Below are 18,699 nucleotides of genomic sequence, written 5' to 3'. Positions count from 1 at the left end.
GTCTATGGGACCACCCCAACACCTAACACCACCCAAATAGGTCATATTTGCTGACCATTGCAACATGGGGCTCAAATAAGAGGTATTTTAGAGTATAACACGAATCTGATATATAATGGGTTCCCCAAAAAGTAATTGCGGATTTTTTAAAAGAAAGTAAATGCATTTTAATAAAACTTCGAATGAACTTTAATCAAATATACTTTTTTTACACTTTTTTTCTAAAGCAAGCTAAAAGTAACAGCTGATAACTGACAGAAGAAAGAATGCAATTACAGAGTCACAAGCTGTGAAAAAATTTTTCAACGCCGACTATATGAAAAATCCGCAATTACTTTCTATAGAAATAGAAAATGTTGACAAATTCTCTGTAAAAATAAATTGTTGACAGAATTTTCTATGGAAATAAGGTATTGTTTTTGTTTGTTCCATCATATTTGCCTGCTCCATCGCTGTGGTACCTGCTATTCTCACTTGCTTTTTTTTTGTACACTCTGACAAACAATTCTCATTACACACTTGATTTATGCTTTGTTAATTGCGCTCGTGCCCCTATTTGATTTGAAATGTATCATCATCGATTTGTTTCACCGAAATTTATTCTTTCTCATTAAAATTGTTTATTTTAACATCAATTTTCGTATTTGATTGGATGCAATTATTTCCATTATTTTAATACCCAAATACAAGTCAAGTGGAGAAAAGTAAACACATTGGCGTTTGCACTTACACCAGTGCAAAACTGTGAACACACAATGCTGCTGCCGATTCGGCTGCTACAAGGACATTGCACAGAATTGAAATTTGAATTCAAATTCCAATTCGAACAAGATAATAACGAATTCAAATGAATGAATGAATGATTGCAATGGGGTAAAGTGAGATGATCATCATGGTAACTTGACAGCAATGACTGTGGTAGTGGGTAGTGTAGCCTCACATAAAATGCAAATGCCATTTTGGGGTGCTGAAGAAATTGCTTTTGAAAATTGCTCAAAATCATTGACCTGTGAAGAGACAATGCACACAAATATTCACATAGTTACATGTATGTCAATAGTGTGTGTGGCTTACACACAAACAAATGCAATGTGGAGTAACTGGACAAGTGGGTTTGAATCCTGCAGAAAACACCATATTTATCTCCCCACTAATGCTGCTGGTATTAGTGAAACCTTCAGCTATTTTAAACTTTTCGCTTAGTGACCTTCCGTTTGGGCTCGGTTTGAAGCTAAAGCTAAAATCGTGCAGGTGTCATCGATATGAAAGTAGTGTTGTAACCTCAGCTTTTATGTGAACTTTGCATTTGCAGCGAAATCAATAAAACCATTTCTGGTTATTCACATGCTTATGGTAAGATTATCTCCCACTTTGGAGAAATAACATTAAGGAACAGCTTCTCTTAAAATAGAATCTAGCTCTACCTTCATTAATCCATTACACTAGCCGAACGTAGAATTGATTTCCAAGCACCTCGACCTACCATCTACTGTCCTGGCTGCCTCGAACTCATTAAAGATTTTAAGAGTTTTATAACATTTTTACCCTGCCTACAAATTTTCTCAGACCGTTTACTTTTAAGTGCTTTTCGTTTTCGTCAATTTGCCTAATTTCCCTTTTTCGGGTTTTCCTTTTTTCCAGGCAAAGCGTATACAGAGCAATGAATTGGCCGCCATAAAAGTCATTAAATTGGAGCCTACCGATGACATACAAATCATCCAACAGGAGATCATAATGATGCGTGACTGCCGCCATCCAAACATAATTGCCTATTATGGCTCCTACCTGCGTCGTGACAAATTGTGGATCTGCATGGAATATTGTGGCGGTGGCAGTCTGCAGGACATCTATCAGGTGACGGGGCCATTGAGTGAACAACAAATTGCCTATATGTCCCGCGAAACACTAAAAGGACTCGAGTACCTGCATTCCATGGGTAAAATGCATCGAGATATAAAAGGAGCCAACATACTGCTAACCGAATATGGTGATGTCAAGTTGGCAGATTTTGGTGTATCAGCTCAAATAACGGCGACAATTAACAAAAGGAAAAGTTTTATTGGTAAGTCAAGTGAAGTGATGACATGTTCTTTAATTGTGATAAGCGGGTGTTACAATGGACATGAGTTTTATGGGGCCCAAAAGTGTAGAATGTTAAAACTGAGCAGATACATCTTCAAATATGATGCAACATTTCAAATTTAATAGAATTTGAAAAAAAAAATCGCCCAATGTTTACATTTTCCTTGGGAAAGGGTTGTTTTAGTACCCTTTCTAAAGGAAAGGCAAAGGGTAGTGTAGCAACCTCTTCCTTTGAAAAAGGGTAGTTTTAGTACCCATTTCCAAAAGAAAGCGTAGTTTTATAACCCTGAGGAATTGCTGGTTTTAGTACCCTTTCCCTTAGAAAAGCGTAGTGTTAGTACCCTTTCCCTTCAACAAGGGTAGTTTAAGTACACTTTTCATTTCCTAACGAAAAGGGTAGTTTTAGTACATTTTCCTTTTTCTAAAGAAAGGACAGCTTTAGTACACTTTCCCTTAGTAGTTTTAGTACCCTTCCTTTTACGAAAATACCCTTTCCTTCAGGAAGGTACTCTTTCCTTTAGGCATGTACCCTTTCCTTTAGGAAAGTACCCTTTCCTTTAGGAAAGTACCCTTTCCTTTAAGAAAGTACCCTTTCCTTTAGGAAAGTACCCTTTCCTTTAAGAAAGTACCGTTTCCTTAAGGAAAGTACCCTTTCCTTAAGAAAAGTAACCTTTCCTTTAGGAAAGTACCCTTTCCTGTAGGAAAGAACTCTTTCCTGTAGGAAAGAACTCTTTCCTGTAGGAAAGTACTCTTTCCTGTAGAAAAGTACTCTTTCCTCTAGGAAAGTACCCATTCCTTTAAGAAAGTACTCTTTCCATTAAGAAATTACCCTTTCCATTAAGAAAGTACCCTTTCCTTTTAGTCAGGGTAGTTTTAGTACCCTTTCCCATAGGAAAAAATAGTTCTAGTACCCTTTTTCTAAGGAAATCGTAGGTTTAGTACCAATTCCTTTAGAAAAGTATCCTTTCCCTTCGATTTAGTACTCTTTCCCTTAGCAAAGGGTAGTTTTAGTACCCCTTCCCTTAGGAGTCGGTAATTATAGTACCCTTTCCCTTAGTAATGGTTAGTTTTAGTACCATTTGCACTAGGAAGGAATCTTAGTATCTTTCCCTTACGAAAGGGTAGTTTTAGTACCCTTTCCCTGAGAAAGGGTAGTTAAAGTACCCTTTCCCTTAGGAAAGCGTAGTTTTAGTACCCTTGCCCTTAAGAAAGGTTAGTTTTAGTTCCCTTTCCCTGGGAAAAGGGAAGTTTTAGTACCATTTCCCTTATTAAGGGGTAGTTTTAGTTCCTTTCCTCTTAGGCAAGGATAGTTTAAGTACCTTTCTTTTAGGACGGGGTAGTTTTAGTACCCTTTCTTTTAGGAAAGGGTAGTTTTAGTACCCTTTTTCTTAGGAAATGTTAGTTTTAGTACACTTTTCCTTAGGAGAGGGCAGTTTCCGTACCCTTTACCTTCGCAAAGGGTAGTTATGTACCTTTCCCTGTAGGAAAGTACTCTTTCCTTGTAGGAAAGTACCCTTTCCCTGCAGGAAAGTACCCTTTCCCTTAGATTTAGTACGCTTTCCCTTAGCAAAGGGTAGTTTTGGTATCCTTTCCCTTAGGAAATGTTAGTTTTAGTATCCTTTTTCTTAGGATAGGTTAGTTTTAGTATCCTTTCCCTCAGAAAAGGGTAGTTTTAGTACCCTTTCCCTTAGGAAAGGGTAGTGCTAGTACCCCTTCCCTTAGAAAAGGGTAGTTCTAGCACCCTTTCCCTTTGGAAAGGGTGGTTTTTGTACTTTTTCCCTTAAGAAAGTGTATTTTTAGTACCCTTTCCATAAGGAAAGGTTAGTTTTAGTATCCCTTTCCTTAGGAAAGGGTGGTTTTAGTACTCTTTCTCTTATAGGATGGCAGGTTTAGTACCCTTTCTCTTAGTTTTAGTACCCTTTCCCTTAGGAGAGGGTAGTTTATGTACCCTTTCCCCTAGGAAAGGGTAGTTTTAGTGCCCCTCCCCTTAGGGAATGGTAGTTTTAGTACCCTTTCCTTAGTTTAAATATCCCTTCCCTTAAGAAAGGACAGTTTTAGTACCCTTTCACTTAATAAAGGTTAGTTTAAATACATTTTTCCCTTGGAAAGGGTAGTTTTAGTGCCCCTCCCCTTAGGGAATGGTAGTTTTAGTACCCTTTCCTTAGTTTAAATATCCCTTCCCTTAAGAAAGGACAGTTTTAGTACCCTTTCACTTAATAAAGGTTATTTTAAATACATTTTTCCCTTGGAAAGGGTAGTTTTAGTGCCCTTCCCCTTAGGGAATGGTAGTTTTAGTACCCTTTTCCTTAGTTTAAATACCCCTTCCCTTAAGAAAGGGTAGTTTTAGTACCCTTTCCCCTGATAAAGGGTAGTTTAAATACACTTTCCTTTAAAAAGTGTAGTATGGGTAGTTCACTGTAGCAATTTGTAGTTCTAGTACCCTTTTTCTTAGGAAAGGGTAGTTTTAGCACCCTTTCCCTTAGGAAACGGTAGTTTTAGTACCCTTTCCCTTAGGATATAGTGGTTTTAGTACTCTTCCCCTTATAAAAGAATAGTTTTAGTACCCTTCCTCTTAGGAAAGGGTAGTTTTACAAACCTTTCCCTCGGAAAGGATAGTTTTAGTACCACTTTGCCCAGGAAAGGGTAGTTTAAATACCTTTGGATCGTATTTCTAGTAACCTTTTTCTTAAGAAAGCGTAGTTTTAGTACCCTTTCTCTTAGGATAGGTTAGTTTTGGCACCCTTTACCTAGTAATGGGTAGTTTTAGTACCCTTTCTCCTTGGAAAGGGAACTTTTAGTACCCCTCCTTGGGAAAGAGTAGGTTTAGTACCCTTTCCCTTGGGAAATGGTACTAAATGGTAGTTTTAGTATCCTTTCCTCTAAGAAAGGGTAATTTTAGTACCGTTTCCCTTGGGAAAGGGTAGCTTTAGTACCCTTTCCCTATGGAAAGGTTAGTTGTAGTACCCTTTCCCTTAGGTAAGGGTAGTATTAGTACACTTTCATTTAGGAAACGGTAGTTTGAGTAACCTTTCCCTTAGAAAAGGGTAGGTTTAGTACCCCTCCCGTTAGGAAAGGTAGGTTTAGTACCCCTTCCGTTACGAAAATGTTAGTTTACTATCCTTTCCCTTAGGTTTAGTACCCATTCCTATAGGAGAGGGTAGTTTTAGTACCCTTTTTCTCAGGTAAGGGTAGTTTTAGTACCCTTTTTCTCAGGTAAGGGTAGTTTTAGTACCCTTTTTCTCAGGTAAGGGTAGTTTTATTACCCTTTTCCGAAGGGAAGCTTAGTTAAATTGTAAAATTCTTCTATAATTCTCCCCTTCCCCTAAAATCCAGCAACACTGACCAATGATAAATAAAATAGAATCTTAATCTTGCTGTTGGTCTACAATATTGTATTTGATTTTGTATACATTTGATCGTAATAATAATGTCAACATTATGAATTCAACAATTTTATTCAATTCAATTTTATACCCAGCCTCATAGGATGGTGGGTATACTAATCTATCCTAATCATAAAGTATCTTTATTCTGGATCGTGTAGACATCCTAAGTCGATTAAGCCATGTCCGTCTGTGAAAATCACTATAACAGTCGAATAAGTATAGCTAGCTGCACGAAAATTGCTCAGATATTTCTTATTGATGTAGGTCGTTGGGGACGGCAAATGGGCCATATCGGTTCAAATTTATGATGGCTCCCGTATAAAGTGGTCCTTCGACTTGACTTCTTGAGCTCCTAGAAGATGTCAATATTAACCGATTGGGCTGAAATATTGCACATAGTGTTCCGTTAGGACTTCCAACAATCGTGGCTAGTGTGGTCTGAATTGGTCTATAACCTGATATAGCTCCCATATAAACCCATCTCCCGATTTGACATTTTGAGCCCCTAAACGCTGCAGTTGTTATCCGATTGAGCTGAGATTTTGTACATAGTTTTTCGTTACAACTTCCAACAATCGAGCCAATTAAGGTCCAACTCAGTGAAGAACCTGATGAAGCTCCTATATAAACCGATCTCCTTGTTTGACATCTCAAGTCCGATGCGGTTGAAATTTTGTACGTGGTGGTCTGTTACGACTTTCATCCATCGTTTCACGTACGATCCAAATCCTTTGTATACATTTTTAGCCGAATCCCTGTTTGCGAGTATCCAAGATTCGGTCTGGCCGAACTTGGCACGCTTTTACTTGTTAAGTTTTTTATTTTGTGAATGACAAAAATTGTAATTCTATAACAAACTATGCCTATACATGCTTAAAAATGTTTTTAGCATAAAAAGGATTTAACACTTCATATTTTATAAAAAACTGAAAATGCTATTAAATCTTTTTAATACTATTTGAAGCATTTAAGCCTTCAAATCCTTAATATATGCCAACAATAACAAAAAGAGAGATTTTTTTTGAATCGGTCCAGCTTAAATATTTAGGCTTTAGAATTTTTAGAATTTATGCAAACAGCTTTTATATGTAAATTTTTTTTCTAGCCAACACCCACCCACACCCACTATGACTTTCCCCTATTGTCTATTTTCTACGCAGGGCTCACCTCAACAGAACAATAACAAAAAAAAATGCATAACATATTTTTATATGCATAAAGTTTCGATATATTTTTGTTGTTGTTGTTGTTTTATTTTAACTAAAAATTTAAACATTGCTAAGTAAACAGAACACCAGCTATACATAGTCTAAATGGGTGTTGTTTTTTTTTAACGAAAAATAATACGAAAAAGGCGACATGTGCGGCCTGACCATTCTACTACAGCTGTAGTTGGTATTTTTGCAGTTGATTTTATGCAAAGTGATGTGACTAAATGTTTACAAAATTTTTTAATTTATTACCATCAACAATCGTGATGGCATCATTCAACTACAATGGACAAACTCAAAAAAAAAAACTGAATATGGGCAAATTGAAACAACATCATAAAGGCTGAGGCTAACAGGCATTTGTCAGTGTCCAGAAAGAAAAGAAATTTTCAATTAAAAGTTGGATGTTGGATGGCATCAAATCTGTTTTTTTGTTAATATTTTCTTCATTAAAATTTTTTATTTTTTTTTTTTAAATGGAACTTTGCTATTTATTTGATTGTTGTCATAGAGTGGAAAGTGTTAATAGGTCTGCCAATTTTTTTAAGGGATGTAACTTCAATCTGAAACCCCCATTGGAGAACTCAATGAGTTTTTCAGATTTTTAATAAAATCAAGTAAGATTTTAGTTAAGAGTTAAGTTCGGTCAGGCCTACAAATTTTTACCCTCACATTAGTCCAGTTTTTTTTTCGGTTGGGAGTGGATAACCCCATTAACTCATGGCTCATAAATTAGATATCGCATTAGGATTGGGTTGGCCCCCAAGGTATTCCACCTCAGATTTAGATACCAAATTTTTGTTCCAAGGTTATTGTGCAAACAAAATTTTGATTCATTGCCTCCAACCAACTCGGGGATTTGGCGTTTTCGAAAATTGTGGTAAGCGGGAGCGGCAGATCCACCCAACACTTGGGGTTAAATTTTTATGTCAATCTCGTACTGTAGTCTTACATTCCGTTCATGTGACAGCCATATTGTCATGATAGAGTAACATGTCAATTTGGAGGCTTGTGTTCAGTACGGTGATCCGCTGGGGTGCATCTGGGGTGACACTCACCGAGGGCAGTGTCAGTCACAAACATTTTTTTGTTTCAGTGATAGAGAGATAAAGGTTAGTTATATTTGTTAAAATTGGTTTTATTTAGCAAATCTGGAGACCACCGTAGCGCAGAAATTAGCATGTCCGCCTATGACTCTGAACACCTAGGTGCGAATCCTGGCTATAACCTCAGAAACACATTTGTCTGCAGTGGTTATCCCCTCCTAATGCTGGCGGCATTTGTCAGTTACTATGCCATGTAAAAACTTCTCCCCAAAGAGGTGTCGCACTGGCGCACAGTAGGATAGAACCAAAAAAAAAAATTTACTTCCAAACTATTCAATTTTTTACTGAATAAATAAAATGTGGACACTTTTTGCGGCAAAGTCGTCGTAAATTTGATCACGAATCCAAATCATAAATGCCTTCGTAAATTACAAAATAAAAATACAAAAATTAAAAAAAAAATAAAAGTCGAATATCCCCAAAACAAAACGAGATATAGCAGACCTCAACGGAATTTTTTGTAGGGATTTTTGAGCGCTATCCAGCAAATTTTGGAAATCAAATTACAAACAAATTTTCGAAATGCTGAGGTGACCTTCTTTAGGGGCCTGCCAAAAGGCGCCCGAACAAGCTAGGGCCATGTTTTCGCTAGCACCTCAGCCATAACCATTCCAAACTTCAAAGAGATGTGTCTACTCGTTCTCACACCGTTTATTTATACCCTCCACTATAGGATGGGGAGCTGCCATATAAACCGATCTTGGGTCCTGTTTTGGTAGTGTTCTGGTATGACTCCCAACAGCTGTGCCAAGTATAGTCTAAATCACGTAGCCAAGGCGAGATGCTGGCTACATGTATATCGTAAACGTGATACACTCACGGAGTGGACTAAATCACGGTGAGGTAGTGTGTGTTCGCGGGCTCAGCAGTTCTTATGTCTTGAGGACAAAGGCAGGGGCTGGCTACGTATCTCGGAAACGTGATTCACTCCAGGCATGGATGGGACACTAATCACGGTATGGTGGTCGTACAAAAAATGCACGGGTGTACGTTCACGGACTCAGCCGCTCTTATGTCTTGAGGGAAAAGGCGAGGAGTTGACTACGTGTATGTCCGTGACGTGATTCACTCACGATGCGGGTACTGCATTAAATCACGGGGTGCGATCGTAGACAATGGTTACCAGTGGGTGTTCGCGGCCACAGCTGCTCTTATGTCTGGAGGACAAAGGTGAGGTGTTGCCAATTTGTATCTTGATGGCGTGATTCCCTCACGACGTGGGTACGGCACTAAATCATAGTGTGATGGTCGTAGACAGATGGCACGAGTGTGTGTTTGCGGGCTCAGCGGCTTTTATGTCTGAAGGACAAAGGCGAGGTGTTGGCAATGTGGATCTTGGTGGCGTGATTCACACACAGCGTGGGTACGGCACTAAGTCATGGTGTGGTGGTCGGAGACAGATGGCACGAGTGCGTGTTCGCGAGCTCTTATGACATAAGAGCGGCTAAGCCCGTAGTGCTGAAAATGTGGATTTCGGTGTCATAATTAACTCACGGCGTGAGTATGACACTAAATAACGATCATGAGTGTTCGTGGACTCAACGGCTCTTATGTCTGAAGGACAAAGGCGAGGAGCTGGATACGTGTATCTCTTAAACGTGATACACACACCTTTGCGTCCTGAGTCACTCACGACGTGACTGTAGCACTAAATCACCGCCCAAAAATGACATGTTTACCGATTGGGTCAATATGGGTATCAAATGAAAGGTAATTGGAAGTACAATACAAAACTTTTACAAAAATTTGGGGCCAAGTCCCGGGGGACCACCCCACCCCAAACATCACCCCCTAATGGACATATGCGCCGATTGGGATAATATGGGATTTAAACGATTCATATTTTAGAGTAGAATACGAAAGTTATATACAAGTTTGGCATTTATTTCCAGTTGGATCGCCCCACTCCTAAATGTGCAAACAGCGGTGGGGAACGCCCTACCCAAAACCACTCAAACGGGCATGTTTGCCGTCCAAAAACGTCATATTTACCGATAGGGGCAATATGGGTATCAAATGAAAGGTAATTAGAAGTACAATACGAAACTTTTATAAAATTTGGGGTTAAGTTTCCGGGGCCGCCCACTCAAAAAAAAACCTTAAAACGGACATGCAACCGATCTAGCCAATATGGGTATCCAACGAAAGTCATTTGAGAGTAGAATACGAAACTTATATAAAAGTTTGGGACCTATTCCCAGTTGGATCGCCCCACTCCTAAATGTCCAAACGGCGGTGGGGAACGCCCTACCCAAAACCAACCAAACGGGCATGTTTGCCGATTGGGACAATATGGGTATCAAATGAAAGGTATTTAAGAGTAGGGTACGAATTCGGTATAGGAATTTGACGTCACCTGTCGGAGTACCCGCCTACCCCCAAAAACCGCCCAAAAATTTCATGTTTGCCAATAAGGGCAATATGGGTATCGAATGAAAGGGAATTGGAAGTACATTACGAAACTTTCATAAAATGTGGGGTCAAGTCCTAGGGGGCCTTCCCACCCCAAAACGGATATGTAGGCATATCGGGACAACATGGGATTCAAAAGAAAGGTACTTGAGAGCAGAAAACGAAATTTATATAAAAGTTTAACACCTACTCCCAGTTGGTTCGCCCCACACAAAAATGTACAAAATAGCGGTGGGGAACGCCCTACCCATACGGGCATGTTTGCCGATTGGTACAATGTGGGTATCAAATGAAAGGTATTTAAGAGTAGGGTACGAATTTGGTATAGGAATTTAACCTCACCTGTCGGAGTGCCCACCCCAACCTCAAAAACCATTAAAAAATGTCATGTTTACCGATAGGGGCAATATGGGTATCAAATGAAAGGTAATTAGAAGTACAATACGAAACTTTTATAAAATTTGGGGTTAAGTCTTAGGGGGCCTTTCCACCCCAAAACGGATATGTAGGCATATCGGGACAATATGGGATTCAAAAGAAAGGAAAATGAAATTTATATAAAAGTTTGGCACCTATTCCCAGTTGGTTCGCCCCACACAAAAATGTACAAAATAGCGGTGGGGGACGCCCTACCCAAACGGGCATGTTTGCCGATTGGGACAATATGGGTAGCAAATGAAAGGTATTTAAGAGTCAAGTACGAAAATTATAAAAAAAAAATCGACTTCACGCGTCGGATAACTTGCCCATCTCAGAAAACCGCCCAAAAATTACATGTTTACTTATTGGGGCAATATGGGTACAAAATTAAAGATATTTGAGAGTAGATTACGAAACTTGTATAAAAATTTGGGTCACATCCCAAAGAGTCGCCCAACCCAAATCGACTTGTTTACCAATCGAGACAATATGGGATTCTATTGAAATTTATTTGAAAGTTTAATACGAATATTAATTATTTTTCAAATTTGGACATGTCAAAAGCAGGTCACAAATACTTATGGGTGTAGCGTAATACACCAGGACAGCTAGTATCAGTATTATCAGTAATATTGATGTTTAAGTCAATATTTATTATGGTGAACATTCTTCATTTGTGCTGATTTTAGACCCCAATTTATCGATACTGACACTTAAGTCGCCTTATTTCAGGTATTATTTCTGTTTTTTTTCCTTATTCTGGTATATTTCAATAAATATCCCTTTTTCCCCTCCAGTTTGACGTTTAGAAATTCAAACATTGCCCACATCCTTCACTGATGACCTGCCCAGGAATTATGCCAAAGCCATGTTAGAGCCTTGTACGCTATATCCACATTTTTGGTCAATTTACCTTTGGCTGTTGTGGAAAGCAAAAATAAGTTTTGAATATATTTTATTTGTTTTTGCCCAAAAATAATGTTGTTAATCTTTTGTGGTCGTTTTAAAATGTTGGTTTCGGGTTTTTGGGTTTTTAGTTTGCCATATGCCGAGGGATCACAGGAACATCTCACTTAGAGCCACAGCCACATCAACGGCCAGCGTCAACATAGCCTTTCAGGCGAATTGCAGCAAAACTCATCACCAGCTGTGGTTGGGAAATTTGATTTTAAAACTAAAACTTCATGCGAGGTGTTTGGTTTAATTAAAAATTGAAAAAGGCTCTTGAGGCTATTGTATGCCAAAATGCAGTTATGAATAGTCTCAAACAAAACAGTATGGGCGCTATTATTTTAAAGAGCACATGTGGTTGGGTTGGTTTAGCTAACAGCAGTGGCAATAATAAAAAAAAGTTTAGAGCACTTTTTGGGGAAGTTTAACAAATTAAAGCTGCGTCTTGTATGGGTTAGAAGTCGGCAAGGCTAAAATGCAACAATTAATTATGTATTGAGACTAATAGTGGAAACAATTAGGGAATATAATAATAATAATGGTAGAAAACAAAATGTGGATGGGGGTTTTTTCAAAAAGTATTATAGCCATAGGAAGGGGAAGATGAAACGTTATCCTTAATAACCAGGAGTACATTTTGCTCTGTATTAAACACTTGTTCATTTTCATGGTCATTTTTATTTTGTTTAATTATGCACATAATTATATCATTAAAGCTCTTGTTCTTCTCCTTCTCCTTCTTAAAAATTTTAAAGCTTTTTATGTTAATATCAATTTTTCTTTTGACACCTCATAATAATCGAATTATGAACGAAACTTTTTGGCTTTTAGCCAAAAGGAATTTAGATACAACACAAAAAATCTTTTGTTTTTCTTTTAACTTCGCCCAGCCAGCGACTTACATCATTTTTTATGTTAATTTTGTGTATTTAGTCGTAGTCCTAATGAAATCTTATTGCTTCTCATAACTTGTATTTTTTTTCTCACTTAATAAACAAATAATGTTAAGTTTTTATTCATGCTTTTGTGGCCATGAACTTCTGCTAAGAGGGCGAGCGAAATTCGAAATAATTTTGCGACGCGTTTCTTTTGTATTTTTTCTTTCTATGGCAAATATGCCTCTAAGGCATAATTAGGCATGAAGAAAATAAATTGGGTGTAAAATATTTTTAAAGAAATAATAATAAAGGACACTTGGCCACAGATGACAATGACCAGTCGGTCAGAAAAGCAAAGGAAGTAACGCCTTCAATAAAAGCAAAAATAAAATTGTTTTGGTCACAGCGGCAGCAGCAGTATACGCAAGACAAAGGCCTCCCCCTCCAAAGGAAGAGAAGACTTGAATAAATTTGCGGGTGTGAAAACACAATGACTTGTCATTAGAAAGCCACATAAAACATAATAGGGGAGATTTTTTGCATTTCCCTCTATGCTTTTTGTTCGGTTTTGAATGACAAAGGACTTGCCGTTTTTGTAGTTAAATAATAGATGAAAAATAAAGGGGGGCTTTGTGGGAAACTTCGTTTTGTTTTTTTTTTTTTTTTTCGCTAATAATGACCCTTTGGCCTTATAATTTTTTTTCTAAAATGTCAATTCTTGTTTTTGACATTTAATGATTTCTTTGACATTTTATTCTGTTCATTAAAACATTAAATTTTGTTTGTTTGTTACACCCCTAAGATATTCCTTGAAGTCCCCAAGGTAAAATAGAATTGTGATTATAGCATCAAACGTTTTCTGCGAAAACTAAAAGCAAACGAATAACGAATTTTAGAAAAGGGAATGATAAGAATCCCTTAAAGAACCACTTTACAGAACTCAATTGCTTCACATAATATTTCTTAAAATTTTTAGATTTTATAAAACAACCAATGGTAAAAAAATCCTAAAAATGTTAACCAAAAAAATCCCCAAAATTCTTTTAAATGAAAATTTTTTTTCTTATCATTTTCCTGACATTCGCTGTTAAAATCTTCTAATGAGATCTACGCAGACGATATTGTAACACTTCTAAAGGGTGAAGATCCGAACCAGCTATGCAGAACAGCCGAAAGGGTCTTGCATATGGCATATGACAGGGCTAGACTCAGGTTCTTTAACCCAGAGAAGACTGAAATATGCCTGTTCAAGAGGAAGTCGAAGGTGGCTCAGTTTATCGCACCAGGTTTTCTTAAACAGGACGATTTCAATATCTGACAAGGTCAAATACTAAGGTTTGATCTTGAATTGGAAGTGTCACATTCAGGAGCGTAGTGAGAAGGCTGGAAATGGGGGCTGAATCCAAGGATAGTCCACTGGCGTGGACAGGAGCATGATTAGATCAATTTTTACCTACGCCTCAGTAATTTAGTGGACTGCTATGGGGAAAAGTTGCAACATAAGCACCATTCAACAATAATAATATAATATTCATACTTTACTCTCAAATACCTTTTATTGGAGTGGCATATTGTTCCGATCGGTTCACTTTTGATTTGATGGACACTACTTATCATATTTGTATTTAACTCCCAAATACCTTTTATTTGAGTCCCATATTGTCCCAATGGGTACATATGACCTGCTGGGGGCTTTTGGGGGGATGGGGAGGCCCCTCAGACACTTTTCAATACCCATATTGCCCAAAGTGGTAAAAGTGTCTTGTTAGTTGATGTTTTTATTGGTGGGCACCATTTTTATGCCAAGTTCCCACTCTGCTCTTAAATACCTTTCATTTGATACCCATATTGTCCCAATCTGTAAGCACGTCCGTTCGGGTGGGTTTTGGGATAGGGCATCCCCCCCCAAGTTATTGGACCTCAAAGTTTTATACCAATTATGTGTCTTTTGGGGTACCATAAGGTGGCATACAAATTTTCTCACTTAAATCGGTGCACTCATATCCGAGATTGCCCAAAGTGGTAAAAGTGTGCTGTTAGTTCATGTTTTTAGGGGTGGGCACCATTATTATGCCAAGTTCCCACTCTGCTCTTAAATACCTTTCATTCGATACCCATATTGTCCCAATCTGTAAGCATGTCCGTTCGGGTGGGTTTTGGGATAGGGCGTCCCCCCAAGTTATTGGACCCCAAAGTTTTATAACAATTTTGTGTTTTTTGGGGTACCATAAGACGGCATACAAATTTTCTTGCTTAAATTGGTGCACTCATCTCCGAAATTGCCCAAAGTGGTAAAAGTGTACTATTAGTTGAGGTTTTTAGGGGTGGGAACCATTTGTATGCCAAGTTCGCACTCTGCTCTTAAATACCTTTCATTTCATACCCATATTGTTCCAATCTGTAACCCTGTCCATTCAGGTGGGTTTTGAGATAGGGCGTCCCCCCAAATTATTGAACCCCAAAGTTTTATACCAATTTTGTGTCTTTTGGGGTACCATAAGGGGGCATACACATTTTCTCGCTTAAATCGGTGCACTCATCTCCGAAATTGCCCAAAGTGGTAAAAGTGTCCTGTTAGTTGACGGTTTTAAGGGTGGGCACCTTTTTTATGCCAAGTTCCCACTCTGCTCTTAAATACCTTTCATTTGATACCCATATTGTCCCAATCTGTAAGCATGTCCGTTCGTGTGGGTTTGGGATAGGGCGTCCCCCCAAGTTATTGGACTTCAAAGTTGTATACCAATTTTGTGTCTTTTGGGGTACCATAAGGTGGCATACAAATTTTCTTGCTTAAATCGGTACACTCATCTCCGAGATTGCCCAAAGTGGTAAAAGTGTACTATTAGTTGATGTTTTTAGGGGTGGGCACTATTTGTATGTCAAGTTCGCATTCTGCTCTTAAATACCTTTCATTTGATACCCATATTGTCCCAATCTGTAAGCACGTCCGTTCCGGTGGGTTTTGGGATAGGGCGTCCCCCCAAGTTATTGAACCCCAAAGTTTTATACCAATTATGTGTCTTTTGGGGTACCATAAGACGACATACAAATTTTCTCGCTTAAATCGGTTCACTCATCTCCGAGATTGCCCAAAGTGGTAAAAGTGTACTATTAGTTGATGGTTTTAAGGGTGGGCACCTTTTTTATGCCAAGTTCCCACTCTGCTCTTAAATACTTTTTATTGGATACCCATATTATCCCAATCTGTAAGCATGTCCGTTCGGGTGGGTTTTGGGATAGGGCGTCCCCCCTCCCTAAGTTATTGGACCCCAAAGTTTTATACGAATTTTGTGTCTTTTGGGGTACCATAAGACGGCATACAAATTTTCTCGCTTGAATCGGTGCACTCATCTCCGAGATTGCCCAAAGTGGTAAAAGTGTCCTGTTAGTTGATGGTTTTAGGGGAGGGCACCATTTTTAGTCTGTCTAAAGTTTTTAGCATAAAATATGATAGGCAAATCGGATAGAAATCTTTGCTTTCTTGCGATATGGTTTATATGTCTTTATGGGGGGATACTAATCTAGTCACTCCATTTGTAACAACTCGAAATATTGATCTCAGATCCTATAAAGTTTATATATTTTTGAACGTCTTGATATTCTGAGTCGATCAGGTCATGTCTTAATGCGTTGGAACGAGTATATATATTTTTGAACGTCTTGATATTCTGAGTCGATCAGGTCATGTCTTAATGCGTTGGAACGAGTGAAGTTATCGATATAGGTCGTTGAGTATCGCAAATGGGCTATGTCGTTTCAAATTTGGATATAGATCCTATGTTAACCGATCTGCATTTTTAACTTCTCGGGTCTCTAGAGACCTCAAATTTTCATCCGAATTGGCTGAAATTTTGGCACAAGCAATTCTGTTCTGACTTCAAACTTCAGCGCCAAGTATGATCCGAATCGGTTTATAAACTGATATAGCCCCTTTACAAACCGAAACCTCAGTTTTCATCTGTTCTGACTTTCTACATCATTGCCGAGCATGATCCGAATCGATCAAAAAACTGGTATACCCCCCATAAAAACCGATCCCCGGATTTTACTTCTTGAGCTCCTAAAGGGTCAGTTTTTACCTGGTTTGGATGAAATTTCGCACAAGAAATAAAGGCCCCTTAAATACCGATTCCACGACATGACTACCGCAACTGATTCCCGAATTCTTTATTGCAAAAAAATTAAAACACGAACTGAGTTAATAAAGGCAAATTTTTAACGGAATCCATTGTACTGGATGTCCAAGATTCGGTCCGACCGAACTTAGCATGTTCTTACTTGTTGGAATACAAATGGCCTTTATGTTCCTTCATTCCACAAGTTTGTATGACATGCTGATGCAAAAAGAGTATATCTCTCTTAACCAGGAGCTAGTCTATCGCATACCGATTGTTTGAACATACCCTACCTTAAAAGGTATGAACGATAATATCTTCCGTAACATAGAGGCCTCTTCTGTATCATCAACGGATCTGCAGACTCCCATTTCGGATTTGTTCTGAGCCTTTTTCACCTCGCCTTTGTATCTTTGGAACTCAGTTTTTAATAATACGAAAGCCACAAAGGCACCATCTCCTTGGTTTGATTTGGTTCTTGGACATGCAGACTTAAGCAAGTCATTGAGGGCGTTCGTGGTCTGCTTGAACCTCATATTAATGTCCTCCACAATTTCCACTTTTTAAGTTCTATAAAGGATAGCTCTGCAGAGTGCAATATTTTCTCAAAGACTGATACTTATGTAGCGGAAATCAGAGAAGCTGTTGGCATCCAAGACTCTATACTCATCCGCTGACAAAGTTACCTCCTTTCTGCAGAAACGGCTTTCACCAGCAACATTAAGTTTGAAGGTGGCATCTCTGCAGCATGTGCCAAATGGAGGGAATCCAACCAATAATATAATGAAGGCTGGCTACTACCATATCTTCAGTTCTTAACGATGGAAGAAATGAAATATTAACTGCACTCGGGCTCTATATCCCGCATTCCCAATAACCTTAAATTTGTGTAAATTCGGGAATTCCAAGTGCCCAAATTACGCCTGCATAATTTCCTCATTCCATCAATAGGAGCTTCTGAGCCGTCGTAGTCGTCGTATACAATGGTGGTTGCAACTCTTCACCTACGTTGTACTAGTCTCCGACAGGAGTTCATCCTCAAAAAATTTTTCCTGTGAAATTCGTGGCCGACTTTAATTTTGTTTTTTTTTTTTTTAATAATTTTGTGCTTATGTAATCCATTTTTTATGGCTTTGACATTTAATTTAATTGGTAATAAAAAATGATTTTTTTTCACTTAATATTTAATGTATCATAACATTTGTATGCACAGCAATCAAGGATTTATTTATTTTCGCTTTATTATGTCATTTTAATGATGAAAATCCTACTCAATGGCTTAAGTTTGCCATGAAATGAGTAAATATTGTGGAATAACAAAAAATTGATCCATGTTGCGTATAATTGATATTAATACATTATAAAACAATAATTATTAGCCCACACTCATACGCCATATGGTCCATTAGCTATGCAATGAACTTTTGCTTTATTATCGCAATCATACAGTTCTAGCCAACTCTAGTAGTAGTAATAATAATAGTAAAAAAAATAAGAAACGTAATAAAAATGTAAATCAAAAGTTTAATGCCTGCATAAGCAGCAAACCCAACATAAATTCACATTACCACCAACAAAACAAACGAAGCTCGTAACTCTTGCATCCACCTGCCTCAATAGCCTTCTCCTGTCAGTAGTTGTGTGTCTTGTTCTTGTTCTTGCTTTGCCATTCTTTGTTTAATACAACAATACACCCAACTCGTGAGTTTTCCGGGATAGTGTTCAACGATGCAGTGAAGCACCATTGTCTATTGTTCTGCGAAATGCAATGCAAAAAAAGTAGAAGAAGAAATAACAACATCTTGCTTCAGCATCAAGGGTTTCGCTGGCGGTGTTGTTGTTCTACGGAAGCCCTTTTTGCAAGTGGTGGCAGACTTGGTTGCATTGAAGTAGATTGAATTTCTTCTGGCTTAAAATGAAGTTAAGAGTCCATTGTAGATTTTTAGCATTTGAAAGTGCTTGTAGCTGTGGATTTATTTTGCTGTACTGCCAGGTGATTGCCACTCCCCCCCCCCCACACATTCCCCATGCCTCTTGTTTTCCTGGAAGCAGTTTCTTAAGAAATTATCATTATCACCAGCAATGACTGTAAGTGCTCTTGTGGATTGTTGCATTGCGAATGCATTGGGGTTAAGTGT

General features: G+C 38.3%; 1 protein-coding gene across 11 annotated transcripts in view; it reads left to right on the top strand.

The window, feature by feature from the left end:
• Positions 1 to 18,699, top strand: part of LOC106080707 (mitogen-activated protein kinase kinase kinase kinase 5) — a 440,370-nt gene that overhangs the window by 279,810 nt on the left and 141,861 nt on the right. For all 11 annotated transcript variants that reach the window (XM_059370126.1, XM_059370119.1, XM_059370123.1 and 8 more), the window contains exon 3: positions 1,642 to 2,062. In XM_059370126.1, coding sequence (XP_059226109.1) covers positions 1,642 to 2,062 — 421 coding nt within the window. The remainder of the gene's footprint in view (positions 1 to 1,641; positions 2,063 to 18,699) is intronic.

This window comes from Stomoxys calcitrans, chromosome 5 (genome assembly GCF_963082655.1).
Source record: "Stomoxys calcitrans chromosome 5, idStoCalc2.1, whole genome shotgun sequence".
In the NCBI taxonomy this organism is placed as follows: domain Eukaryota; kingdom Metazoa; phylum Arthropoda; class Insecta; order Diptera; family Muscidae; genus Stomoxys; species Stomoxys calcitrans.
The sequence above is the reverse complement of the archived record's forward strand: the minus strand, read 5'-3'. Positions and strand labels throughout refer to the sequence as shown.